The 26,474-nt window shown below is 38.9% G+C and overlaps 6 protein-coding genes and 1 long non-coding RNA gene across 9 annotated transcripts; 4 read left to right on the top strand and 3 right to left on the bottom strand.

Annotated features, from left to right (window-relative positions):
- Nucleotides 1-853: 853 nt before the first annotated feature.
- LOC106425411 lies at nucleotides 854-4,332 on the bottom strand. 3 transcript variants are annotated; one of them, XR_002653986.2, is made up of 8 exons: nucleotides 3,053-4,332; nucleotides 2,718-2,833; nucleotides 2,355-2,514; nucleotides 2,060-2,265; nucleotides 1,874-1,972; nucleotides 1,689-1,787; nucleotides 1,446-1,597; nucleotides 854-1,332 (listed from the first exon to the last, which is right to left on the bottom strand). It is a non-coding gene; the product is annotated as an uncharacterized LOC106425411 (long non-coding RNA). The 3 variants fall into 3 exon arrangements; XR_001285112.3 differs by having other exon boundaries at nucleotides 2,355-2,523; nucleotides 3,053-4,327; XR_001285111.3 differs by having other exon boundaries at nucleotides 1,689-1,782; nucleotides 2,355-2,523; nucleotides 3,053-4,325.
- A 617-nt stretch (nucleotides 4,333-4,949) lies between these two features.
- Nucleotides 4,950-7,674, top strand: LOC106425457 (scarecrow-like protein 13). The gene is made up of 2 exons (XM_013866190.2): nucleotides 4,950-5,101; nucleotides 5,762-7,674. Exon 2 carries the CDS (start codon nucleotides 5,850-5,852, stop codon nucleotides 7,455-7,457), a length of 1,608 nt encoding a protein of 535 aa, XP_013721644.1. The 5' UTR covers nucleotides 4,950-5,101; nucleotides 5,762-5,849; the 3' UTR covers nucleotides 7,458-7,674.
- A 1,223-nt stretch (nucleotides 7,675-8,897) lies between these two features.
- LOC106437425 (microtubule-associated protein 70-5-like) lies at nucleotides 8,898-11,776 on the top strand. Its single transcript, XM_013878319.3, has 11 exons — nucleotides 8,898-9,146; nucleotides 9,246-9,331; nucleotides 9,499-9,564; nucleotides 9,656-9,826; nucleotides 9,915-10,085; nucleotides 10,175-10,330; nucleotides 10,407-10,553; nucleotides 10,647-10,718; nucleotides 10,795-11,220; nucleotides 11,314-11,465; nucleotides 11,555-11,776. The coding sequence occupies exons 1-11, from the start codon at nucleotides 9,086-9,088 to the stop codon at nucleotides 11,574-11,576; spliced, it is 1,530 nt and encodes a 509-aa protein (XP_013733773.1). The 5' UTR covers nucleotides 8,898-9,085; the 3' UTR covers nucleotides 11,577-11,776.
- Nucleotides 11,777-11,964: 188 nt separating this feature from the next.
- Nucleotides 11,965-13,816, bottom strand: LOC106425405. Its single transcript, XM_048766832.1, has one exon. It carries the CDS (start codon nucleotides 12,520-12,522, stop codon nucleotides 11,965-11,967), a length of 558 nt encoding a protein of 185 aa, XP_048622789.1. The 5' UTR covers nucleotides 12,523-13,816.
- Nucleotides 13,817-14,424: 608 nt separating this feature from the next.
- On the top strand, nucleotides 14,425-16,286 carry LOC106437470 (ubiquitin-like domain-containing CTD phosphatase). The gene is made up of 6 exons (XM_022718017.2): nucleotides 14,425-14,776; nucleotides 14,870-15,014; nucleotides 15,292-15,406; nucleotides 15,494-15,557; nucleotides 15,660-15,825; nucleotides 15,915-16,286. The coding sequence occupies exons 1-6, from the start codon at nucleotides 14,499-14,501 to the stop codon at nucleotides 16,158-16,160; spliced, it is 1,014 nt and encodes a 337-aa protein (XP_022573738.1). The 5' UTR covers nucleotides 14,425-14,498; the 3' UTR covers nucleotides 16,161-16,286.
- Nucleotides 16,287-16,421: 135 nt separating this feature from the next.
- On the top strand, nucleotides 16,422-18,301 carry LOC111215019 (putative WEB family protein At4g17210). The gene is made up of 2 exons (XM_022718013.2): nucleotides 16,422-16,663; nucleotides 16,736-18,301. Exons 1-2 carry the CDS (start codon nucleotides 16,493-16,495, stop codon nucleotides 18,125-18,127), a joined length of 1,563 nt encoding a protein of 520 aa, XP_022573734.1. The 5' UTR covers nucleotides 16,422-16,492; the 3' UTR covers nucleotides 18,128-18,301.
- LOC106437469 (glucan endo-1,3-beta-glucosidase 5) lies at nucleotides 18,105-19,988 on the bottom strand. The gene is made up of 2 exons (XM_013878362.3): nucleotides 19,580-19,988; nucleotides 18,105-19,453 (listed from the first exon to the last, which is right to left on the bottom strand). The coding sequence occupies exons 1-2, from the start codon at nucleotides 19,894-19,896 to the stop codon at nucleotides 18,340-18,342; spliced, it is 1,431 nt and encodes a 476-aa protein (XP_013733816.1). The 5' UTR covers nucleotides 19,897-19,988; the 3' UTR covers nucleotides 18,105-18,339.
- Between the last annotated feature and the right edge of the window lie 6,486 nt (nucleotides 19,989-26,474).

A 26,474-nucleotide genomic window follows, 5' to 3' on the forward strand; every position in this document is an offset into this window, starting at 1 on the left:
TCTCTCCATACCATCATCATCATCAATTACTATGTTTCTTTTGTCATCGGAAAAAGATTAAATAAAGTCTTTTGTTGGGTTATATAACCAAAAGCAGTTGTAGAGCAGTTGATATTAATGGATATATCTCTTTGATTTGTATTAAATCTGTTTATATTGATGGTTAGATCCCTTTGTGAAGGTGAAGCTGAATGTTCGGTTTCTAAGCCAAAGGATAACTTGTAAAGTAGTTCAGTTTTCATGGTGATTTGAATAGAAGGAACGTATTTTTTGTGTTATATTTTGATGTATTAGTGTACTTAGATAGCTGAGGTAAATATTGTCACCTTCTTGAAATGTTTGGACGTTTTGGTATACTGTTTTTTTTTTAATTGAAATGGGTTTGTTATCTATGATAGAGTTACCATGTTTATATTTTTATGAGAGTAATATTTTTGTTGTCTTTATGAAAATAACTGTATATTTTAACGATATTAGTTTCTTATAAAAGATATATCAAAATAGATATTTTTTTAATGGTATTGTAACGACCATATTTTAATAAACTAATATAAGTTACCAACACCCAAATGTTCAGTTTACTTAATACTATCAGTTTCTTGAACCATATGTGTCTGTGAACAAAATTTGTCTTTTTAAATATATTAATATTTAATAGGCGAGGTATACTTGTGAATGTAAAAAGAAAGATAGCTGGCAATCGGTTGAGAGAAATTGCATGACCCCAAAGTCATCAGTATAAAGTTCCACTCAGAGTAATTCAGAATACCGATATAGCCATTGATTCTCTCTTGAGCACTTTTTTTTTCTGTTCAATTATTGTCTTGAGGACTGAGGAGTCTGATGACAAAAATAAAACCTAACGGACTTGCTTGTAATTATAATTGACACGACTCATAATCTTACTGATTCAGAAATAATTTTGCTTTGGTTCCAGCTAATAAACAAATAAAAATATAATGAAAAATGTATGCTTTTATAAATTCCTCAAACCAAACCTCCATGAAGAAAATAAGATACTTTTTTACCTGTAGTGCAACAATAATAACCTTCTTCTCTTGTGCTTCTGTAAAACCAATCCTCTTGGCGTGTCAGTTTACAGCAGAGAGGGGAGATCTCGAGTCCGACACAGCTGCTTCATAAAGAGAGGAAGCACGTATAAGGTGTTGTTGCTGCTGCTTTGCATCACCATTTGCCTGTTTAAACAGTTTCCCATCTTGAAACGCTCTCAGTAACTCCTCAGATGCTGGAGCTCGAAATTCCTCAATGGACTCAATACTCAGTATCTCGATTGCTCTTTTCCTCAGCCGTTGAACACGAAGGTTCATCTACCTGTTGGCACAGAAAAAACAACAATTATACTGTCACCAGACTGGTTAAAACCACCTACAATGTCTCTGATATGTTGCGGTTTGGTTTGTAAGGATTGAAATCTTAAAACTTACTATATATTCATCAAGAAGACATTTCCCTGTGTTGTCTGTGATCTCTACGATCTTGTGATTGTGATCACTCTTGAGCTCAATCAAGTCTTCGTAGCACGGGATGATCATGGAGTTGATCTTAGCGCATGCATCATTATTGAGTTTCAACGGATCTGACAGAAAAAGGGGTAATCTTTCAGCAAAAAAAAAAGAGAAGAATATTTTATCCATCTCTGTAAGTTCAAAGGAATTAGTAAAACTCACTGTCAATGGAAGTAAGAAGGCTGGCGTTAGCAGATTAAAAACATCAAGAGATGATGATAGAACTGAGAGCGTAGGTTCTCATTGGCGTCCATTCCTACTCTTTTGAGAGATATTGAAGTGATAAGTGACTTGAAACAGATCAGAAATGGTGAAAAAAAGATAAAAGAACTGGTTTCCATTCATACCTAACGATTGAGTCAACAGAAGCTACATTGTTCCGTTCTAGACTGACCAGTGATTCTTGAGCTTTCCTCCATTGATGGGCACTCTCTGCCTTCTCCAAGCTACAATGATCCATTGATCATGCATGACAAAAGCTCAGTTCTTGGACAATATAAAAGTTTATGAGCTTTTGAAATTTATTTATATACCAATTCAAGAGGACTTCTTGCATCGTCTTCTTCCCACTCTCAACCGCTGAAGTGTCCTGGTGATAGTTCGATTCTGTTTTCACCATGTGAAGTTCTCTCGGCTTTAATGGAAGAAGTTGAATCTTACATCGTTGACATCTCATGCTGTGTAGGGTGGTTGTTCTGGTGGATGCGCTCTCGCGTAGATCTTGTACAGCCATTTGGACCTGAAAGAAAATATAAAAAAGTTTCCTAAAAGCTGGTATCACGGGTGTCTAGAGTCTTGAAGAAATCCACTGTTACTTTCGAAACTGACCTTGCTGAATCCACGGCTTGTGAATGTGCCTGCACAATATCAAATGTTTCAACCACCATATCTGATACACCTTCCCAAAGTCGAACTCTCATACAGCTTCATTCTTCTCCTTAGTGGTCTCTCTGAGTTGCTTTTCAAGCTCTCTAGCTTCCTCAGGGATCTAAACAAACTAAAATTCCATTCTAAAGTAACTCAAATAGAAAGAAAAATACATTTTCTGATTAGAACATAGGAAAACATAAAACATCTAGTCTCCCCTGTTGTATGGTTCTTATCAAAGAGTTGCATTAGTAAGAACATAGAAAACATAGAATGATTAGATAAATGTGGAAAAAAAACAATAAAAGAAAGGAAGAAACTCACGTAATAGTTTCTGTGTGGCGTCTTACATGTCAGAACTCTATGTTCTTCATCTTTCGTGACAGCAAAATTTTACGAACTACCACTCTTATGATAATATTCGATGCTTCTCTTTTAAGCTGCACAATAAAACCATATACAACCATATCAATACCATGATAGATTCCAAAGATTGTCAAACCCGTATAAGCAGAACATTCATATTCGAATCTGTGATTATTTATCTGCTGCGTTTTAATTATTACAGAAACCTAAGTTAATCTGCCAGCCTTGACCACGAAACACATATTAGTTAAATCTTTGGATTAGCAAAGTTTTAGCTAAAACAAAAGAATTACCTGAGCGTCAAGAAGAAGCGTTTCGACCTCCATAAGCTCGCCGCTTCTATTCACATTCTTGGCCTCCCAAAATCTGAGCAGACGGCGGTGGTGCTACAGCGACGGGTTGAAGTCAAATCCATTCTAAAGGATATGAACAGATTAACGCCACATAGATCAGCCGTAAAAACTCGTCTCCCATCACCTCCAACAAACTCCATGGTCGGTTTACCGTGTCGGCACATTGAAGAAGAGGAGAAGAGACGAACTTGCGTCATTAGAATTAGGGTTAGGGACAAACTCTGTTTATTTGGGCCGCATTGGGCAACGATTAAAATCCAGAATATCTCTGAATAAATGATACGATGCGTTTCACTCTGATAGGACACGTGTCAAACGTAGGGGCAAGAGACGTGGATGGCCTAAGGAGAGATTAAACCTTACTTTATATATAAAGATTTATTAAATACAAGACGCTGTCAGACTCAATTAAAAATAAAATGACCAAATCACATACTGTTTTTTTCATAAATGCAAATTCGAAAAGAACACGACATATATCAAACATTAAATTAAATTAGTAAGATGATAATTTGATCTCTAACCTCTACAATATGTATATTTTGATCTCTGGTGTTTTCTCAAGAGAAATTTTGCTAAATCTTTCTATAAGTCTGTTAAATGGTCGTGAGGTGGTTGATTGACAGAGTTTGTTATCTTTAGTTTCAGCAAGTAAGCACAACAAAACAGAGTCATTCCTGATCTAATATGTATGGGCAGAAAAGTCTTATATGGCGAGATAGGAATGCAAAACGACACGAGGAGACTCCAAGAACACCGACAAATTTGATTAAAAAACTCACATTCAAGTGAAGAATCAAAATTTCTTTGAGATCCATTAAAAACCGGGACTATGGAGAAAGTAAGCAGCTCTGGTTAGCTACAAGAAAGTAGACAAGTATGGGATGTTTTTTTTTTATATTATAAATCACGTTAAAAAACTTTATTGTACAAAACAACTGTTTAAAAATATTATTTAAAACATCCATTCACAAAAAAAAGCATGACATACGAACAAAGTAACATTATATTCCAAACGGAACATTTTTTCATGCTACCATCTATAATAGTTCTGTTAATTTCACTAAATATTATTTGAGGGTATTAAACCCTAAGAAATAAAAAAATACGATCTTTATCTCATAAAAGTCAGTAATTTTGGGCTATTTATGAAAACTATAGGAGGAAAAAAAAAACTAATCATGGCAAGCGTAATTAATGAAGAAACAGTAGCTTAGCTACAACTGCCGTCCAAAAGTCAAAGGTCATAGTGGCAATCTTAAGTAAATAAACAGAACAAAATGGGCATTTAATAGGGCAATTGTCAATAATAGCACCTTTTGAAGTTTATGTCTCAAAAATAGCACTAGAAGGAAAAAGTCACAAAATGACATTCATTAAAGGGTAAAATATCTATAATACCCTTGGTTTAAAATTAAATAAACAAAATAAAATAAAAAAAAATAAAAATAAAAAAAATAAAAAAAATAAAATTTTTTTTTTATAGTTTCAGATTATATGTTTTCAGATTCGAAAATTTTATAATTTTTTTTTAAAAAAAAAATTCAAATTTTTTTTTATTTTTTTTTCAGATTTTATTTTTATAATTTAAAAATACTTTTTGAAACTGTTTTTAAAATTTTTATTTTTTATTTTATTATTTATTATTTATAAAATTTTAAACTCTAATTCCAAAACCCCACCCCTTAACCTTAACTCTAAACCCTAAGGTTTGGATTAATTAACCCTAGGGGTATAAGTGTACATTACCTCTTTAATGAAACCTATTTTTGTGACTTTGAGCCTTGAGTCCTACTTTGGGAACAAAAACTTGGTTTAGTGTTATTCTAGTCTTTTTCTCCATTTAATAGGTCCATGACAATTTATATCCTCTTCTTCTTCCTCTTCTTCTTCCTTAACAAGCTTTAATTTTCGAGTCTTCAAGCAAACCTTCTTCTTCTCTCTGTCCCCTTCCAACAATCTCATCCCCCAATCAACAAATCATTTCAGGTTAGCTTCCCTGATGATCTATGCACACTGCTTTCTCTTTTGTTTCTCATCTCATCTCATACTATTCAATTCCATTTGTTTAAAATTGCTCCTCTTTTTTTTTTTGTTATTTTAGGCGTTTTGATCATAGGCTTTTTCTGAATCGTAGCTTTTATTTTCTTGTTGATTGTTCGTTCGGTTTGAAGGATGTGATTTTGGGGATTATTAATACCCAGTAGCCAAAATCAATTTGTCTATGTCTTGTGTTGATTCTAAAGTACCAAACTTTTTACTGATTTAATGTAAAAAATCATGACTTGAAACCTTAATTTGATTCTTTTCAATCCAATAGTTGAACCCCTGATTTAGGGTTTGACTTCAACCCTGAAACAGAGAGTGGAAAGCTTCTGTTTTTGGTAATATGAATCTTATGGCAGTAACAAGAGAACCGATCTTTGTTTCCTGAAAGATGCTAGATCTGTTTTTTTTTTTCTTCTGATGATTTGATTGTGACTTGTGAGCATACCTTTTTGTATGTTTGTAGAATTGTTCACAAAGACGCCTTTTTGGAACTAGACTTTTGTTTTTTTCACTTCAATCACAAACTAAAGTTTCTGTCTTTAGTTTCTTTACTCTGTTAGTAGCTCACTTGTCCACTTCCCTTCATTTATATGGAGACAGGTTCGGTTCAAACAAAAGAGAGAAGGACATTAAGATAAAAAAGACAATCGATCAGAGACGGTGCGTGTTGCTGAGTTATTTTTTCCAAATGCAAACGTCTCAGAAACATCACAGTGCGGCTGGACTGCACATGCTGTATCCTCAAGTCCACTGTTCACCTCAGTTCCAAGTCATAGACAAGAAGAATAAGAAGAATGCCTTCTCTGATACCACCCCATCTAAAGAAAGCTTCTTCACCCTCGAATCCTCCACTGCTTCTGGTCCTCTTCCTTCCTACGAGTCCCCTTCCGTTAGCATCACATCTGGCCGCAGCCCGTTTTCTCCTCAGGCCTCATGCATCTCCGACCTCCATCCTTCCCCTGAAAACATCTACGAATCTCCCTTGAGTGGTGCGTCTTCTCACGTCTATGATGAAGCTCACGTCAAGAACAAGATCCGAGAGCTTGAGGTCTCGCTGCTGAGTGTTGACCCCAAAGTTGAAGAGTACTCAGGCTTCAGCCCCGCTGCTGGGAAGTCATGGAACTGGGATGAGCTCTTGGCGTTGACTCCACAGCTGGACTTGAAAGAGGTGCTGGTTGAGGCTGCTCAGGCTGTCTCTGAAGGGGACTTCGCTGCAGCGTGTGGGTTCATCGATGTCTTGGAACAGATGGTGTCGGTCTCGGGCACTCCGATCCAAAGGCTAGGTACTTACATGGCGGAAGGGCTTAGGGCGAGGCTTCAAGGTACTGGCGGCAATATCTACAGAGCGTTGAAATGCAATGAACCAACGGGGAGAGAGCTCATGTCTTACATGGGAGTTCTCTATGAGATCTGCCCTTACTGGAAATTCGCGTACACAGCTGCAAATGCCGCCATCTTGGAAGCAGTGGCTGGGGAGAAGAGAGTCCACATTATCGATTTTCAGATTGCACAGGGAACACAGTACATGTTTCTCATCAACGAGCTTGCTAAACTCCCCGGTGGGCCACCGTTGCTTCGTGTTACTGGTGTGGATGATTCCCAGTCCAGGTTTGCCCGTGGGGGAGGGCTTAACTTGGTAGGTGAGAAGCTCGCGAACAAGGCGCAGTCGTGCGGTGTACCGTTTGAGTTCCACGATGCGATCATGTCCGGGTGCAAGGTCCACCGGGAGCATCTCGGTGTGGAGCCTGGCTTTGCCGTCGTTGTGAACTTCCCTTACGTGCTGCACCACATGCCTGATGAGAGCGTGAGCGTTGAGAATCACAGAGACAGGCTGCTCCATCTGATCAAGAGCCTCGGACCGAAACTCGTGACGCTAGTGGAGCAAGAATCCAACACCAACACCTCTCCCTTTTTGTCACGGTTTGTGGAGACGCTTGATTACTACACAGCGATGTTTGAGTCTATAGATGCGGCTCGGCCAAGGGATGATAAGCAGAGGATCAGCGCGGAGCAGCACTGTGTGGCGAGAGACATAGTGAACATGATAGCGTGCGAGGAGGCGGAGAGAGTGGAGAGACACGAGGTGCTTGGGAAGTGGAGGGTGAGGATGATGATGGCCGGCTTCATGGGCTGGCCTGTCAGCTCATCCGCAGCGTTTGCAGCGAGTGAGATGCTTAAAGGTTATGACAAAAACTACAAGCTAGGAGAGAGTGAAGGAGCGCTCTATCTCTTCTGGAAGAGGAGACCCATGGCTACATGTTCCGCTTGGAAACCAAACCCAAACCAGATTGTGTGATGACATGGTGGTGAACTGACAGTGGATGAAGAACAAGAGCACAACACACACATCTGTCGCATGTAAAGTTTTGAGGATGTGCAATGTTGTTTTTAAGTTGTAACAAAAACTATGCAAGTCAACTAGTTATATATATTTGTATACAAAGTAAACCTGGTTGTTGTGGGATTGGGTGTTACCGTGTTAGTAATGATATATAACCAAAGCTTTAATTTAATCATTGTTCTATAATCTTCTGTAATACCAGATGAGTCAAGTGGCGGCTGAACCAAAAGGTTATGTAGTTAAAAAAAAAATATTAAGACCAAATCTACAGGTCAGATTATGTTCTGTCTGATAAGCCTCTAAAAGGATTTCACCAACCCACAAAACCAATGGGTGAACAAAGTACAGGTCATCACCTCCATTTACTTTTTTTATAAGGTTCAAGCTTCCTTTATTGCTTTTAGTTCTCCATATAATATAATAATAACAAATACATAATTATTTCTAAGTGTTGTTTGTCTAATGATCTTATCATTGAATCATCTAATAAGTTAGTAGCAAAACCATAAGACTTGGAAGCAAAGAAGAGAGTCTCATTTAGTTGAAAACTTATTTTAATTCAAAGAGAGATATTGAGTGACTTCCACTAATACAAAGAAACCTTGGTCTGTGCAATGTTTTGCGGTTAAGCTATTAATTGCTGAGGCAACACCTTTTCACCCTATTGCTTTCAGTCTTCCAAGTTTCAGCCTTTCTCACTCTTTCTAGCAATCAAACTACAAACTCTCTTGGATAATATTATAGTTTTCATTCAAAACTTATCGTAATTGTTATCTGTTGTTACCTACATTCATAGCCTTATCAAAACTAATAAAGACAAAAGGATACAAGAGAATATAATTTTTAGTTAATATAAAAAAGAGAGTTTTCACCTAATGAAATACTTCAATCATTTGAGTTATCTTTATCCTTATGATTAGTGTCTTTATATCTGTCAATATGCTGCCTCTCCTTCCAACTCCTTTTGGCTTATTCTCTGCTTCTCTTGCTTTAGACATTTATCTTTATTTATAATTTCCATTTGAGGTAGAACCATATCCCTTTTTCAAATTTTATTAATAAAATAAAATACATTGGTAAACGTTTGAACATGAAAAATATGCACTAGCCGGTAATTATGATGATGGACCAAAATCTAATTTGAAAACTCTATGTAACTGAGAGAGTCAAATGAAAGTAATAATTTGAAAAAGAAAAAAAGTCAACAACTTGAAAGCATTTTAGAATTGAAGATAAAGAGGAAGATAATGAGTATGATGAATGTGAAATGAAATGGGTAGTGAAAGAGAAAGAAGAAGAGGGAAGGGTTGGTTACTGTCAATGTTGTGTTAATGTCAATGGCTTGAAATGTCGACGGTTGCTTGAGAATGAGGGAAAAAAAAGAAGTTTAGTAAGTTTAAAACTTTCTCTCTCTCTTCTTAAACGTCAATTCCTTTAAGAAATGGTCTATCTCTCTCTAAAAGCGTGTGTGTATATATATTAAACGCCTCCATTATCTCCTGTGTATCATTCTTTGAACTGCTTAGACCAAAACTCATATCTATTATACTGCAACAAAGGAGGAGGAGTCTTTGAGAGTAAACATGACCGCAGGAGAAAACCCTTTTGCATCAAACACCTCTTCTCTTCAAAACCAGCTTAGAGGTTCTTTCTTTTCTTCTCTGAGGCTTCTTATTCATCAATCCTTCTGAGTAGCTGCTTCATATTGAGGGGTGTGCTGCTTTCTTTTTTTCTCTTTTGCAGAAAAGGACAAGGAGCTATTGGCTGCTAAGGCTGAAATTGAGGCTTTGAGAACAAATGAAGAGCTCAAGAAGAGAGAATTTGGGGAGGTATGTAAGTTAGCATAAACATGATAATTCCCATTTGTATGTTTGTGATGATCTCTTCCACTATGTCTTACCTACAAGTTTTCTTGATCAATGTTATGTTTTCCATATTTAAACACTTATAACAAGTTTCTTGAGCTCTGCTGACGCTACTTGGTTGTGTGTTTCAGCTCAGGGAAAACGTGAGGAAGTTGGAGGAGAGACTAGGAATCTCTAAGAATCTTGTTGTACAAAAGGTGCGTTTACACTCAAAGACTTGTCATCTTTTCGAGTGATAGAATGACTAGAATAATAAGTTAAGATTATGACATGATTGTGGAAGAGCAGGAGGTAGAGATGAAGAAGCTAGAAGAGGAGAAGGAAGATGCATTAGCGGCACAGGACGCCGCAGAGGAAGCACTGAGGAGGGTTTACACGCACCAACAGGAAGATGATCCTCTACCCCTTGAATCAGTTATTGCTCCTCTTGAAGCTCAGATCAAGTTTCAAAAGCATCAGGTCTTGATTTCAAACTTGTTACCATCTCTCTTCTTGTGTGTGTTACAAACATCATGTATTGACTATAGCTTATTTTGTCTGTTCACAGATCTCTGCGCTTCAAGAAGACAAGAAAGCGTTGGAACGGCTGACAAAATCAAAAGAATCAGCGCTTCTTGAAGCAGAGAGAATCTTGAAAAGTGCACTTGAACGTGCTTTGATTGTTGAGGAGGTTCAAAACCACAACTTTGAACTTCGACGACAGATTGAGATCTGCCAGGTAACAAACACTCTTGTAATACAAATTTAGCATTATTCAGAGAAACATTTAAACCTGTGGCTGGCTATAAAAGCGAAGAAAACTTGCAGGAAGAGTACAAGTTTCTTGAGAAAATAAACCGGCAGAAAGTGTTGGAGATTGAGAAGCTCTCTCAAACCATTGGAGAGTTAGAGGAAGCAATCTTGGCAGGAGGAACAGCTGCAAATGCAGTTCGAGACTATCGTCGCCAAATCTCTCAGCTCAATGCAAGTATTCTTTTATTTACATTCTCACATTTGTTTTCAAGAAACTCACAATATTGTTTTCAACATCAACCAACAGGAAGAGAAGAGAACCTTGGAGAGAGAGCTAGCCAGAGTCAAAGTATCAGCAAGTAGGGTGGCTCTTGCCGTTGCTAACGAGTGGAAAGATGAGAATGATAGAGTAATGCCCGTAAAGCAATGGCTTGAAGAGAGAAGGCTTCTCCATGTACTTCTTTTCACTTACACAACCAATACATAGTGACTGGTCTATATGGAAAACTGAGTGTTGTTCTGTTGAAATTTGTGTGTATGTGTGCAGGGAGAAATGCAGAAACTGAAAGATAAACTGGCTGTTTCAGAGAGAACAGCTAAGGCTGAATCACAGCTAAAGGTGGTGGATGAGTATATTATTAGTCTTGTGGTGCAAGTAAGTGTAGTTTCTAATGCTTCTAAGTAATCTAATACAGGAGAGGTTGAAGCTGAGGCTGAAAACCGTAGAAGATGGCTTGAAGAGTCCAAACATGTTTACTGTCTCTCCAACAACTACAAAAGCTGAAAAGTCTGGCAAGATTTTAGGGTTCTTGACTAGTGGTGGTGGTGGATCAAAGAAACGATCTACTTCTCAGCCAAGAGGCTCAATTACTAGTAGAATCCATGCTTTAAATCAGCCGATCAACAGAGGTGAAGAAAGAGACGGAAAAGAGAACTCAAAGGTTACATCAAACGGATCAGCTGATCAGCATGAAGGAAAAGCTGAGGAGGATGGAAATGTTGATTCTGAAGATATGGTGTCAGGGTTCTTGTATGACAGGCTTCAGAAGGAAGTAATTTCTCTAAGGAAAATCTGTGAGAGTAAAGAGGGTACTATAAATGCCAAAAATGAGGAAATCAAGGTACACTGATGACTGAACCTTCTTATTCTTGTATCATCTATTTGACAATATGAAACCTTACTTAATTACAAGTTAATATGCATATGTACACAGATGTTGTTGAAGAAGGTGGATGCTCTAACGAAAGCAATTGAAGTGGAGACAAAGAAGGCAAAGAGGGAAGCTGCGGCGAGAGAAAAGGAGAACGCCTTGGCGAGCTTGAGTGAAGAGTCAAAACGATGTAGAAAGGCAAACTTACCGAGAAGGTTTGTATCTTTCTTTTGAGAACATACAAAACAGTTAAACATCAAGAAAAAAATGATATTTATGTGTGCTATGATGACATGTTGTGCAGCCGCGTACACAAATCATGTTGAATATGATGTCCAGTAGAGGAACAAGATGCTTCTGGGAAGGAAGATATCAAAAGAATATGGTCTTAACTTCGGTGTACATACTAAAAGAAAATGAAACTGAAGCTTTAATGAAAGAAGAGATGTGTGCGTTTGTTATCTCGTTTGGATTGTAAATTATGTTTTTAGATACTGAAGCAATACTACTTATCTCTCTTCTCCTATCACCTTGTTGAGTGATTAGCAATTATCATGACAATCTAAAAGTAAATCATAGTCTTCTCAATACAAGCAAAAAGATTTGAGAATGAAGTAAACATTATATACAAAAATAGACTAGTTCTCTTTCTCTCAATAAGTGAGAAGGAACCATATAGAAAAATATCAAATATCAAACATCAATCTAAAATCTCTATTTACATGGACCTCTGTGTAAGGTGATGTTGCCTGCTGTGTAGACTCGCAAACCGTTGGATGAGGAAACGAGTTTTATGCCTCTTTGAGTCTTGGTGGGAGAGCATTGATATGGTTTAGGAACAGAGAGTGGTTTGATGGAACAAGCCTTTTCTAGGTCAGGAATTGCATGGAGATGAGAAGGAAGATCAATGGTGAATTGTCCCAACGCATTTGTGACAGCTTTGATCCATTTAGATCTCTTCCTATATCCAGTGTGGCACTTGATGCCAACCGTAGCACCTATATGTATAAGAAGTGAGAAGAGACTAACACCATGACATGCATGGACTAATCTACTCATTGCTACTTGTTTACAATACTTACCAGGAATAGGTGAGGAGGAAGAAGAGAGAAGAGATGCAGTGACAAGGACGGAGGAGAGTTTGTCTTCGCCGTAGCCAGCCATCTCCACCATCTCTTTTCTGTTCCATCTCATTATTTCCCCAGCTGCTTCACCCAAAGCCAACATGAATACCAAAGTCAAGCTGCTACATAATAAGAACCTCATCTCCATTTTTCAAAACTTTATAATATGCAAACAACTAGGATAAAAGGATATGTAAATGCAACAAGCAAGCATGTGTGCATATATATAGACCCACAAAAAGATGATGGATTGGTTTGTATTAAAATTTTAAGGATATGATGCCCTTAAGTTATTTTTTTATATAAATTAGAAAGGCTAAAACATCTTCCTTCATTTGACATTTATCTTCTCTGGTCAATTTGGCAGACTTTTTAATATATATCTCTTTATTTTGTTTGTCTAATCTTTGTTTCCTTCTAGATTTTCTTAATAATATGTTTGATATAGGTTTTGCGACGTTTCTTCTTTTAAGTTTGGAGGGATGGTCAAAGCTGCCCTAGCTGTTTTTTCTTTTCTTCCAGACATTTGCATTATCAATTATTTTTCTTCTTTTTGGGAGGGGTTTTGGTGGGTTGGTAGCTATATCTTCAATGAAAAATACAAAAAGTTTATCTGGATGATGTGTCTTTGATGATTTACTATAATTTAATCTTTTAATTGAATGTGCACCATTAGAATTAGAGACAAGATCTAATCAATTTTCTCATTTAAACATAATTTTTTGGATAAGAACCTGTGTTTACAGATGAACTTTAAAGTAACAAGACATATTTACCAATTTTTTTTTAAGAATATTATCTTATTTTAAAAAAAATTCGAATATTTATGTTTTTGTTGATGTATCTATGTATTATTTAAAGGTTTTTTTTTGTTTTTTCTCCTCTTCAACTACATTAATTTATCGTAAAAAGAGCGAATAATCAATAATTGTTGGTAAAATAATATAAACAAAAACATTTCATATCAATACACAAAAAAATACATTTAATAGTTTTAAATATTAAAATTGTAAGAGTTTTCTTCTTTCGATGATTTTTGGCTATTATATTTAAATATTATGAAATTAGGTATTTCGTCTGTGCATGTAAATATAATTATTTTATGAATACTTATTAGTATATGCATTATAAATTTAAAGACTTGTATAATTAGTTATATTTATGCTTTTAATCATTCTTTTTTTTTTAATTTTTGTTCTCATCTCATTTCTTATTTTTTAAACACCAATAAAATCTATAAAATGAGAACTTGATCATATATCAAACATAATAAAGTACAAAAGTGAACTTTTGCTCTTTTAATCCTCTTTATCTATTTAAACCAGCAAAAAAAAAACTTCAAAACACAAGACCAATTAATATTTGTAATTTACAATTTGGCCACTATAAATCAGTTTTGTAAATAATAAAGAGAAAAAGACTAGGATAGCACTAAACCAAGTTTTTGTTCCCAAAGTAGCATCCAAGGCTCAAAGTCACAAAAATTGGTTTCATTAAAGAGGTAAATATACACTTATACCCTTTGGGTTAATTAATCCAAATCTTAGGGTTTAGAGTTAAGGGGTGGGGTTTTGGAATTAGGGTTTAAAATTTTATAAAAAATAAATACTTAAAAAAAAAAAAAATTTAAAAACATTTTCAAAAAGTATTTTTAAATTATAAAAAGAAAATTTGAAAAAAAAACTAAAAAAAATTTCGAAAAAAAAATTTCAAAAAAAAATTATAAAAATTTCGAATTTGAAAACATATAATCTGAAACTATAAAAATTTTTTTTTTTCATTTTATTTATTTTTATTTTATTTATTTTTGTTTGTTTATTTAATTTTAAATCAAGGGTATTAGGAATATTTTATCCTTTAATAAATGTTTTTTTTGTGACTTTCTCCTTCTAGTGCTATTTTTAAGACATAAACTTCAAAAGATGCTATTATTGACAATTGTCCAATAATAAAATATAAATTGTTTTTTAAGTAAAATGTCAAATATAAAATATTAATTTGGTAAATCAGTCTCAAACTTTATATATTGACAAAAGAAACCCTACTCTGTTGGGGTTTAATTGTAAAACTTAACCTTCCTATTGTCGGATCCGAAAGTCTCTCTCTCTCTCGATTTTGCGTTAGATGGCTTCGTCTTCTTCATCATCTCCGACGCCGGATGCTGTGACCGCGATGGACGAGGAGCTGACTCTGATAGTCAAATGGAGCGGGAAGGAGTACACACTCCGAATCTGCGCCGACGACTCTGTTGCTGAGCTGAAACGTCGCATCTGCTTTCTCACCAACGTCTTGCCCAAGCGCCAGAAGCTTCTTTACCCCAAAGTCGGAAACAAGCTCTCCGATGACTCTCTTCTGCTCTCTCAGATCCCTCTCAAGCCTTCTCTCAAGATGACCATGATCGGGTCCTTCTCTCTCTTCCTTTTTATGCCATTTCGTAACCCTAATTTTACAATTGATCATGTGAACTAAATGGATTGAAAGTATGGATTTTTCAGTACTACGGAGGATGATATAATAGTAGATCAAGTAACATCGGATGACGTTGTTGATGACTTTGAGCTTGGTAAGGAGGAAGTGGTGGATATTGAAGACAAAGAGATTAATAAGCAGAAGCTGAGGAGGAGAATTGATCAGTACAAGGTCTGTTCTGAGTTTTGTGTATTCAAAGTTTTGAACTTTAATACATTTGAATGTCTCATTGGTACAAACATCTTCTCCTTCAGTGGAGATTCGTGGTCTGTGTTTCATGTTCTTGGATTTGGCTGTTAAAATCTTTAGTTATCGGTTTTGTTGAATAAAGAATGACTATTAGCTCGTGAATGTTTGTGATTTAAGCCTTTTTCGTTCAATGTAAGAGTAATGAATGCTTTGTGTCATTTTTCTCAAAAGGTTCTTCATTTGTTGTGTGATTTTGCAGATTAAGCTTGTTAATCCATGTCGCAAAGGCAAAAAACTGCTTGTTCTAGATATTGACTACACTTTGTTTGATCACCGTTCCACTGCCGAGAACCCGTTGCAGCTTATGCGTCCCTGTAAGTTGTAGTGTCTATTATTCATTTCTCGTATCCATTTGATTGATGAGTTATTATCTGACGATTGTCTGGATTACCTAAATGCAGATCTTCATGAGTTTCTTACTGCTGCTTATGCAGAATATGATATCATCATTTGGTCTGCCACTAGGTGATGCTTCTCTTTTCTTTGATAATTTCTTCTGAAATCATCTGTCATGTTATCTCTCCATCTTCTTTCAGTTATTTGATTATCCGTTTTTGGTTTCTGTAGCATGAAGTGGGTTGAGTTAAAGATGGGAGAGCTTGGTGTGTTGAACAATCCGAACTACAAGATCACAGCGCTTCTCGACCATCTAGCCATGATCACAGTTCAGTCAGACTCTCGTGGGATCTTCGATTGCAAGCCACTAGGTTTAATTTGGGCACTATTACCTGAGGTACTATTATCCCATCACCACCACCGTTACTTGTGTTATTATAATCTTTATTCTCTTTCTCATGGATTTGATTTGTTGTTATATTGCAGTTCTACAACGCCCAAAACACCATCATGTTCGATGATCTGCGAAGGAACTTCGTGATGAACCCTCAAAACGGTCTTAAAATCAGGCCGTTTAGGAAAGCTCATGTGAACCGAGACAAGGATGACGAGCTTGTATTGCTGACTCGGTACCTTCTGGCAATAGCAGAGCTCGATGATTTGAGTTCTTTGGATCATAGCAGATGGGAGACATTCACAGAAGATAGCGTCAAAAGGCGCAGGCACACATAAAACTTTCTTAACCCTATTGCCGTTGTTTAGATATGTTGTTGTTGCTGGCTACTTCGTATGTTTTATGGTAACTTTGTTAGTATATTCACCTTAAGAAATTTCTAAATACTATAAGGTTTCTTATTATAGGATTCAATGATTTCATGTCTAAAAATAGAAAGAATAGATGTAATGAAGGGGCCTTAGAGAGTAAAACCAAAGACATGAACGCAAAACATGGTTACCCTCTGGTTCATTATTTGGATTCTGGAAGACCAAACATCGAGATGATCAACATCTCTCTGTCTCTGCTTCATTACGTAAAAACAAGACGAAACATTTTGTGTTGAAAGATGATAAGAGCAGATGCTCCGGTGATGCCTCTCGAGACTCCTCCTCGGAGCAGTGAGGTTGGAGAGATAGACACACGTCCTCCCTTTCAATCCGTTAGAGACGCCGTTAGTTTATTCCGCCAAGTTAGCTTCTCAAAGCAACAACCACCAAGTCTCTCCTCCTCCTCTCAGGTACATTCATTCTTCTCTAGCTTTTTAACTCTCACTACCATTTCTCTGAACTAGTATTCTTTCTTCTTTAAGGATGCAACGGATGTGCCAGATAAAGAGACACAGCTTCTGTTAGCAGAACAAGAAATGAATAGAGTCCATCTCTGTCTTGACAGCTCTGTCAAAGCGAAAGCACGAGCTCTCTCTGATCTCGACTCAACTCAGCAAAAGGCCGCTGACTTGAGGGATAAACTTGAAACCACCAAACAGTCAAGAAAACGTGCGATCCAGACCAAACACACCATAAACCAACGGTTAGAGAAACTGCAGTCTCAAAACCAAGAAACAGAGAGCGTAAGAGAGAGTTACATCTTAGCCACCGCAGAGCTGTTCATGGCTAAGGAGAAGCTTGTGGAAATAGAACAAGAGTTCAGCATCTCCGTGGAAGAAAGGTTATCTGAGCTTCAAAGAGCAGAGGAAGCGGAGTGTTCATCAATGGTTAACTCCCAAAAGATCAATGAAATGTTAGAAGAGATAGCAGAGATGCGTGACACTGCTGAGAGATTGAACTCTGATGCTGATAAGAAGAAAGAGGAAGAGGTAAAGATAAAAGAGAAGAGCTTTGATGCGAGAGAGACTTATGCTGAGATGAAACGAGAGGCTGAGCAGAGGCTGGAGGATCTGAGGAGCGACTGTGACCCTGAACTAAGGAAAGATATTGATGAGCTTGCGGAGATATCTGCTGAAAACCAGAGTTTACAACGAGAGATCAAACTTGCTCGTGAACTCAAAGAGGCTAAGAGTGCGATGCAAGAGATTTGTGATGAAGAGAGGTCATACAAAAGCTTGGTGATATCACTCACGGTGGAGTTAGACGGTGTGCAGAGAGAAAACAGAGATCTGAAGGAGAAGGAAAAGGAGAGAGAAGAAGTTGAAGAAGAAGAATGGGTAGAAGAGAGACTTAAGGTTGAAGAAACCATGCGTGTAGCAGAGAGAACAAGACAAGAAGCGGAAGAGACGAGGATGCACGTGGACGAGCTCAGGAGAGAAGCAGCAGCAACACATACCGTGATGGGTGAAGCAGCGAAGCAGCTGGAGATAGTTAGAAGAGCGGTGAAGAAAGCGAAAACCGCAGAGAAGAGAGCTGTGGAGGACATGACGGTACTTACTGAAAAGAAGGAGAGCTTGACGCATGATGATCCTGATAAGAAGATTAGAATATCGTTGAAAGAGCACGAAGAGTTGAGAGGGAAGCACGAAGAGTCAGAGAGAATGGTGCAGTACAAGGCGGAAACGGTTGATGCTCAGCTGGAAGAGATCAACGAGAGCAGAGTAGAAGGGGAGAGCATGTTGGAGGAGAAGATGAAGGAGATGGAAGAGGTAAAGGAAGCGACTGATACTGCGTTGAGAAGCGCAGAGATTGCAGAGGAAGCACACTGCATCGTGGATGCTGAACTTAGAAAATGGAAACCAGAAGAATTGTAGTAGATGATGATGTTGATATTTAGGTACAAACTACATTGACAACAAAGATACAATAGTTGTAGTGGAGACTAAAGAGAAAGAGACATTTCAACTTGCTTTCTAATATAAACTCCAAGAAGATGATGATAATACAATATGCTCAAGAAAGTGACTTCAAATACAATACATTCAATATGAACCTCTCTATATATGTAATTTCTCCAGTATATCGCTCATAAAATGTAACACCGTGTGAGAGCCCAGACCACCAGTCCAATGCAAATGTGGTAGATATCCCACCTTGCCATCAGCTCAGAAGCACTAGACGATTTATCTGTAACGCCAACAAGAAATCTACAATCCCCAACTGAAGGATCTAGGAAGGTGACCATACCAAGCCCATCAAAGTCGCAGCTCTTCTCATTTTGCATCTGCAGCTGATAGTAACTGTTGAAAGCATATGAGATATTATCCTTCTCCCCAAGCTGGCTGCATGATCCCCCGTCGTTGAGCGTTGTGCAATCCGCTTGACTGCAAGCAAGCCTCAAGTGGTCTGTAACTTGGGTCATGTCCTTCTCTGGGTGAGCCACACACCACCTGGAAGGTAGGTACTGAACATTCTCCGCATTCTTGAGCCCTCTGTTGCCTAGTCCTAAGTTGAGACGATACTTAGCCTGTCCATCAAAAGAGAAGATCCCCCAGTGCCTTTCAAAGTTACCAGGCAGTGTGCTCTTAGCTCCTTCGTCAAGCAAACCGAAAAGATAGACATCCATAGGAGGTGAGCCAGGCCTGAGCGGCGTCCCTTTGTTGCTCAACAGATGGTTAATAAGCCCTTGGTTGAAAACCCGCGCCGCAGTGAGGTTAGCACCCACTGCTCCATCCGTAGGCCAACCAATCTCCCCAATAACTATAGACATTTGACCATACCCAATCTTGGCGAGAGCAGAGACAAGAGTGTCGAAGTTCCCATCAAACGCATTGTAATAAACATTAGGCCCATCAAGAACCGGGTGACTACTTCCCTCGAAAAACGCAAAGTCTTGCGGGAAGTCGGAGTTTTGATAGAGACTAAGGAAAGGATAGATATTGACAACAAAGGGGGACCCATTTGAGTTTAGAAACGAAACCAACTGAGTCATGATCTGCGTTAGCTCAGGCCTAAACGTCCCTTGAGAAGGAACGTTAGACTCATACGCATCCGCGTTGCAAGGAACCACCAGCTTCACATAGCTAGCTAGATTTGCTTTAACCAAAGACTGCTGCAAGTTAACCATAGCTGGGACAACATAGTTCTGATACGCACCGCCGTAACTCGTCAAGAACGGCTCGTTCCCTACAGCAACGTACCTACACATTCACAAAGATTGAAACTTTGCAAGTGGGTGAATAGCCTAAGAGCATAAAGATTGAAACTTTGCAAGTGTGTGAGCATATAAGAACATAAAGACGCATACTTGGTAGAAAATGCTATACCTGATATCAGCGCCACCTTTGCCCATGAAGCGAGAGAGGTTCTGCTGGACGAAGAGATCGGAGCTGAAAGTGGAGAGCAGCTCATTGGGAATGCTGATCATGACTTGGATTCCAGTGCCCATTAGAGCTCGAAGTGCATCTGGGTTTGAATCAAAGAGCTTTACTTTGGTTATTTTGTTTGCTTTGAGGAGATCCACCACTGTGGAAGGTCTCAGCTTGTGAAACGACAGCGTTCCCCAGTTCACGCCGATTGCGGAATGAGCATGATGGGCTGCGAGAAGAAAGGAGAGAGTAAAGAGAGCTACACCGCTTCCCATCTTTCTTTCTTTTTTCTCTCTCTGAGCTCTCCTTCTCTCAGTGCCGACTGAGAAGCATTTTAATATTTTATACAATTTTCAACAGCTTTTTTTCCTCTTTCTCTTGAAGTGGTTGCGTGCTGTTATATATTCACGTAACTGCACGCAGTGCAATCACAAAACACCGAAACGCCAGAAAGTTGCTAATGAGCTACGATACATTGTAATTTTAGGGAAGCTCACTCAACTAAATTTTGTTAAGAGTTTTAATACCCAAACTAGATTTTGATCCGCGCTTAAGAAGCGCGGGTTTGAGGTTTTTAATCTTTAATAATTTTAAATTTAGTATAAATTTAGTAGAAGTAGTTATCATTGATTTTTGAAAAAAAAAAGTGCTTTTTCTCTCAAAAAGTGCGACATAAAGTGCGATTCAACAGTGCTCCCGTCTTCAAAGTCATCGGTTCGATGACTCCGCCGGTTCCGCCACCGCCGTTACCTCCGGAACCAGTGCCTCCATGTGCTCCGTTGCTTCCGTCTCCCTCTTCCTCCTCCCCACCCGCTCCCTCTTCCTCGTCCCCACCCGCTCCCTCTTCCTCCTCCCCACCCGCTCCCTCTGAGAATGCTATTCCCGGTGTGGCTTCTAAGATGGTTGACTCTCAGCCTTCTTCTTCAGCGTCGCAAGGTTCTCAACCCACTTCAAAGGCGACCACTTCCAAAGAGGCGTTTAATTGGGCAAAGAACCTCGATTCAGCTGCTCGTTTTCCGGTGGCCAATGCCCCGGTTTCTACTTCGGCCGAAGGCAGACCTAGGGTTCGTATATCAAATGGGGTTTTCGAACGAGGTGCAAAGATTCACAGTGACTACATTGTTGGAATATTTTATGGTAAAGCTCCCTCTTATGGTAAGATCTGGGGAGTCCTCAACTACTTATGGGGCAAAGACAGGCGCGTTACAATCAATCATCTGTCTAAGAACGCCTATCTTTTTTACATCCCTTCTCCAGTGCTTCGTAACCGTATCTTGCAGCACGAGCTATGGAGAGTGGGTGACTCCCCGTTTTTCGTTACAAAATGGAAATCAGAATTCTGCACAAACCCGCCTTCTCTGGATAAAGCTCCTGTTTGGGCGACAATCAACAATGTTCCCTTTGATTTAATCACTCCGGAGGGTCTAAGTAACGTCTGTGTTCCACTGGGGAAAGTAGTTGATTCTAAGCCTTTCACTAGTATCTCTTCTGCGGAGGTCAAAGTTATTGTGGACCTTACCAAGCCCCTACCGGCAGAGATTGAACTTGAATGCGAAGATGGTAGCATCCTTCTTCTAAATGTAATCTATCCTTGGCTGCCCCCGCTATGCTCCTTATGTGGGGAAAGAGGGCATAAGGAATCTCTATGCCCAGCTGCTCCTCACCGTGCAAAGAACCAGGATAAGCACAGACCCTCTTCTAAGAAGTCTCAGAAACCTAATTCCCCGGCCCCGAACCAGGAATGGCGCCAAATACCTCCCTCCTCTAAGTCTGTTGCTGTGCCTCAGGAACAAATCTTTAAGGAGATTCAAAAGGATATTCAGGAGAAGGGTCTTGAGACGAGTTCCTCTATTCAAAAAGATCTGGATCCGGTAACTCCCTCTGTTCCTGCTCAGCCCGTGGTGGTCTTGGCCTCAGACAAATTGGCTACCGATTCTTCTTCCTTGGTAATAAGTGAATCTATGGAGATATCTCCTGATGCTGATGGTTTCATCAAGGTCTCCCCTAGATCAGCGCAGCGGAGCATGGTGGTGGCAAACAAGACGCCAGTTACCACTTCAAATAACTTTGAGCTGCTGCAGGTTCATACTTCGGATCAAGAGACTACTGAGGGTAATAAGATAGTCCTTTCAACAGAGTTCTCGCCTTCTTCTTCGGCCTCTGTAACCAGGAAGCAGAAGAAGCGCAAACTTCGAAATTCACCAGTCTCCGGTGGTATCCTTTCACTTGGTTGGAAGGACGATCACTCAAATAACTAATTTCTATGTCAGAAACATTTTTTTGGAACGTGAGAGGCTTAAACGAACCATCAAAGCATAGCCCGTTATCTACTTGGCTGTATAGTAGGTCAATATTTTTTGGGGCGCTTTTGGAGACTCATGTTAAGGAAGCAAGCAAGCATATTATTTTGTCTTCTATTGGATCAGACTGGTCACTGATTGATAATTACTCCCACTCGGACTTGGGAAAAATTTGGATTATCTATAAGCCTTCAATAAAAATCAAGGTATTGTATACAGACCTGCAATCTATTATCAGGGCCGGGCCTGAGAAATTTTGGCCCAGAAGCAAAAAAAACTAGTGTAAGGTTTACATCATTATTGGCCCTTTAAATATATATATCTGTACGGCCCCAAGCACATGCTTTATGTGCCTTTATTCAGGCCCGGCCCTGTCTATTATGTGTGAAGTGGAGCTGGAGGATGGCGGGGTCTTTTATTACACAGCCATTTATGCCTCAAATGATGAAGCGGAGAGGAATGAGCTGTGGTTATCTTTGAGAGACACTTCTGTCTCATTTGGCCTTCATGACAAAGCTTGGCTAGTAATGGGGGATTTTAATGAAATCCTGCATCCCTCTGAAACTTCGAACGAAAACATAGTGAGAACTACAAGAGGCATGAGAGATTTTGGTGACTGTCTGCTGGATTTGGAATTATTTGATCTATCTTGGTCAGGACCGCAATTCTCTTGGTTAAACAACAGACCATCAGCTCCAGTGAGAAAGAAACTCGATAGATGTTTGGCAAATGGTTGCTGGGTTATGAAGTTCCCGTCTAGTCATGCCTTATTCGAGGCTCCAGAGTTCTCAGATCATTGCCCCTGCTTTGTTAAGTTCAAATCGGATCCTCCAAGATTTGGTACTAGGCCATTTAAATTTTATAATCTCCTGCTAAAGCACCAATCCTTTCTGGATTCAGTTGCAGAGGTGTGGGATTCTTCAGGGAGCAGGGCTCTTTCTCTCAGAGACTTCGGTTTCAAGTTAAAGCAGCTGAAGCGTCCGATGAAAACTCTTCTTAAAGATAACTACAGCGACATAGAAAAGCGGGTAGCTGCGGTATATGAGGATCTTTGTTTCAAACAACTCCTAGCTCTAAATGATCCTTCCTCTTCTAACATACAGGCTGAACTGGATGCTAGAGATATCTGGTCCTCTCTTCGACTAGCTGAGCACAGTTTTTTCATGCAGAGATCGAGGATCAAATGGATGTGTCATGGTGATCAGAATACTCCATTCTATCATCGGGTTACGCAAGTAAGGAATTCAGGCAATGCTATTAAGTTTCTGCTATACCCTGATGGCTCTCGAACTAGTACTCTTGAGGAGGTTCACCATCTAGCCATCAATCATTTTCAGTCAATACTGTGCTCAGTCAGAGGTGCCTTCTGTCCTAAGCTACCAGAATTTTTGGAAGCTCTTATTGTTCTGAAATGCTCTGATCAACAAAGAACCCATTTCCTTATACCTTTCCCTCAGGAGTTGATTCAGAGTACTCTGTTTAAAATGAAAAAAAATAGAACACCGGGGCCAGATGGTTTTCCAGTAGAGTTCTTCATTGGTGCATGGCCAGTTCTAGGATCAGAATTCACAGCGTCAGTTCAAAAATTCTTTGAGCTCAGCTTCATGCCGTCGTCTCTAAACGCGACGTCCCTGATTCTGTTACCCAAGCGGCCGGGAGCTGAAACTATAAGGGAGTTTAGGCCAATTGCGTGTTTGAATACACAGTACAAGCTGATCACTAGACTGCTTTCTGACCGCCTAAAGTCTGTTCTGCCTGGTCTAATTTTACCAAACCAAACTGCTTTTGTCGCGGATAGGCTCCTCCTAGAGAACGTCCTGTTGGCATCTGAGTTGGTTCAGGGTTATCACAGGCTATCAGATAGCCCCAAAATCACCCTGAAGATTGATATAGCAAAGGCTTTTGACTCGGTGCGATGGGATTTTGTTTTGAGTACACTGGAAGCATACTTTATCCCTCAGCAGTTTATCTCGTGGATCAGGACCTGCATATGCTCTCCCTCCTTCTCGGTCAGCATTAACGGGGTTTCCTCAGGTTACTTCAAGGGCAAGACTGGATTACGCCAAGGAGACCCTTTATCCCCTATACTCTTTGTTATGATGATGAATGTCCTTTCTCTGATGCTTAATAAGGCTGCTAATGCTGGCTCCTTTGCTTATCATCATGACTGTTCTCACTTGCAGCTTACCCACCTATGTTTTGCCGATGATCTTTTAATATTCCTAGAAGGATCTGTTGACTCCTTGGTGAGTGTTTTGGAGGTTTTGAAGGAGTTCGAACACATGTCAGGCCTAGCAGTTAATATCGAAAAAACATCCATGTTCAGCTGTGGAGTCCCTGAGGATACTCTTCAGTTAATTGCTGATAGCTTCAATTTGCATCGGGCGCCACTGCCCATTAGATATCTGGGTCTGCCGCTAAGTTCCAAGAGACTCTCGGTGAAGGATTATGATCCCCTTCTGCTCCAGATAAAGAGGAAACTTGGTTCTTGGACGTCAAAATCTCTGACTATGGCAGGTAGATTAACTCTTATTTCTTCTGTGATCTCTGGCATCACAGGTTTCTGGATGTCCGCTTTTCTACTCCCACAGTCGGTTCTGCAGAAAATAAATAGTCTCTGCAGTTCATTTTTATGGCATGGTACTATTGGAATATCAACGGGAGCTAAAGTGGCTTGGGAGGATCTCGCAATGCCAAAGGCTGAAGGGGGTCTGGGCCTTCGAAATTTGAAGTCAGTCAATGAAACATGCATCCTGAAGCTAATATGGATGATATTCTTCAAGGGAGGCTCTTTATGGGTCGCCTGGCTGAGATCAAAATACATATCCTCCAGCTCTTTCTGGGCTTTATCTGATAAGAACTATGAGTTCTCCTGGATGTTCAGATCGATACTCTCTCTGAGGCATAAAGCTTTACCCTTTATCAGTATACAGATCAAGAATGGAGATTCAACCTTCTTCTGGTGGGATCCTTGGACACCATATGGCATCTTACGAGACTTTTTAGGTTTTGATACCTCTCTTGGTATCCCTCTAAGTGCAACTGTTGCAGATCTCCACAATGGTAATGGTTGGGCGCTTCCTAATGCAAGATCAGAGAATCAGGTTTTGCTTCTGTCCTATATCTCTAAGCTGCATTTGTCTGCTGGCTCGGATCAAGCAGTCTGGTCAGTAAATGGAGCAAAAAACAAAGAGTTCTCCTCTAAGCAAATTTTCAACGCTATCAGAAGATCGGTGTCTTGCAAAATCTGGGCTCCTTTGGTGTGGCATAAGGCCTCTATTCCTAGGCATTCGACCACTACATGGTTATTTATTCTCAATAGAAACCCCACTTTTGATCGCCTTCTATCTTGGAATGTTGACGTGGAACCCATTTGTTTGCTGTGCGGGGAGGGTGATGAATCTCGAAATCACCTTTTCTTCGAATGCTCTTTCTCCTCAGTGGTGTGGCGATCCTTACTAAGGAGATTTCGCTTGTCTTCAGTGCCTTTATTGTGGTCTGATATTTTGTTGTGGCTGCCTACTGCTCATCCTGACGCTATGGTTAAATTGGGAATTCTTCAGGTGTGGCAGGCCTCCATATATGAGCCCTGGAAAGAGAGGAACAGACGTTCGCATGAGGGTCTAACTCATCCACCTGCTCGTATCATGAGATACATATCTGAAACTCTGAGGGATAAATGCTCTGCGCTGTTATCTCTCGGCCACCCACTAGGCCCCCGCCTTGCAAGGTTCTGGTTCGACCCTCCATAATTGTTGGTTTTACTAGCTAATCTGTTTCCTCCTCCTATCAGTGATGTCTCTGATCCCTCTTCCTTCTTCTGTATTATGTAAAATGGTGCTTACTTGCCTATGTACTAGACTCCTTTATTAATGAAAACCCTTTAACAAAAAAATAACTATTGACTTTTAATGTTTTTATTATTCATTATTTTTTATAGTGTGAGATTTGTTTAAAATAGATTTAAAGATGATATGTATGTTTTTAGTAGTAAAGATATTCATTATTTAAAATATATATTTTAATTATTAAACTGTATTAACTAATATTTTGAAAATCTGATTGGACCGTACGATCGAACCAGTCGGATCCTGACTCGCTCTTCTAACTGGTTCTGAATTGTGCTAAAAATCGAATTTGAGTTAAATCGGACCTAGTTCAATATTAAAACCCACTTTTCGCAAATTCAAGTTAAAAAATAAAAAAAAATGCAAATTTTAATAAGATTTCATCAAAATTTAATATTGTTTTCTACTACATATATAAATAAATTAGTTTTAAAATGGGACATTAATATTTAAAAATATGTACATTAATATTAATCTGTTTGTTATGACTATTTCCTTAAGTTATTTTATGTATTAAGAAAATAATAATAAAATCTTTAGTTAAAATATTGTTGTTAGTTATAATATCTCTTTTTGTATATTAAGGAAATTATGAGTTGATATATGGAATATTACTTTTGCTTAAAAATAGGCTGAATTATATGGTGTTAGTCTAACTAATAGGTCCAAACAACCTTGCATAAGTAGATTTTTTAAGAATGATTC

The sequence above is a fragment of the Brassica napus genome, chromosome A1, assembly GCF_020379485.1.
Source record: "Brassica napus cultivar Da-Ae chromosome A1, Da-Ae, whole genome shotgun sequence".
Classification (NCBI taxonomy): domain Eukaryota; kingdom Viridiplantae; phylum Streptophyta; class Magnoliopsida; order Brassicales; family Brassicaceae; genus Brassica; species Brassica napus.

What these genes read in the sequence shown, in the direction of transcription:
- LOC106425457 (XM_013866190.2), top strand. Translation starts at nt 5,850, where the DNA reads ATGCAAACGTCTCAGAAACATCACAGTGCGGCTGGACTGCACATGCTG.
- LOC106425405 (XM_048766832.1), bottom strand. Translation starts at nt 12,522, where the DNA reads ATGGAGATGAGGTTCTTATTATGTAGCAGCTTGACTTTGGTATTCATG.
- LOC111215019 (XM_022718013.2), top strand. Translation starts at nt 16,493, where the DNA reads ATGATAAGAGCAGATGCTCCGGTGATGCCTCTCGAGACTCCTCCTCGG. An exon ending in GTCTCTCCTCCTCCTCTCAG is followed by an intron (nt 16,664 to 16,735) that starts GTACATTCATTC and finishes TTCTTCTTTAAG; the next exon opens with GATGCAACGGATGTGCCAGA.
- LOC106437425 (XM_013878319.3), top strand. Translation starts at nt 9,086, where the DNA reads ATGACCGCAGGAGAAAACCCTTTTGCATCAAACACCTCTTCTCTTCAA. An exon ending in AGAAGAGAGAATTTGGGGAG is followed by an intron (nt 9,332 to 9,498) that starts GTATGTAAGTTA and finishes TGTGTGTTTCAG; the next exon opens with CTCAGGGAAAACGTGAGGAA. An exon ending in GCCAAATCTCTCAGCTCAAT is followed by an intron (nt 10,331 to 10,406) that starts GCAAGTATTCTT and finishes ATCAACCAACAG; the next exon opens with GAAGAGAAGAGAACCTTGGA.
- LOC106437469 (XM_013878362.3), bottom strand. Translation starts at nt 19,896, where the DNA reads ATGGGAAGCGGTGTAGCTCTCTTTACTCTCTCCTTTCTTCTCGCAGCC. An exon ending in AAAGGTGGCGCTGATATCAG is followed by an intron (nt 19,454 to 19,579) that starts GTATAGCATTTT and finishes GTGAATGTGTAG; the next exon opens with GTACGTTGCTGTAGGGAACG.
- LOC106437470 (XM_022718017.2), top strand. Translation starts at nt 14,499, where the DNA reads ATGGCTTCGTCTTCTTCATCATCTCCGACGCCGGATGCTGTGACCGCG. An exon ending in ATCATTTGGTCTGCCACTAG is followed by an intron (nt 15,558 to 15,659) that starts GTGATGCTTCTC and finishes TGGTTTCTGTAG; the next exon opens with CATGAAGTGGGTTGAGTTAA. An exon ending in TTTGGGCACTATTACCTGAG is followed by an intron (nt 15,826 to 15,914) that starts GTACTATTATCC and finishes GTTATATTGCAG; the next exon opens with TTCTACAACGCCCAAAACAC.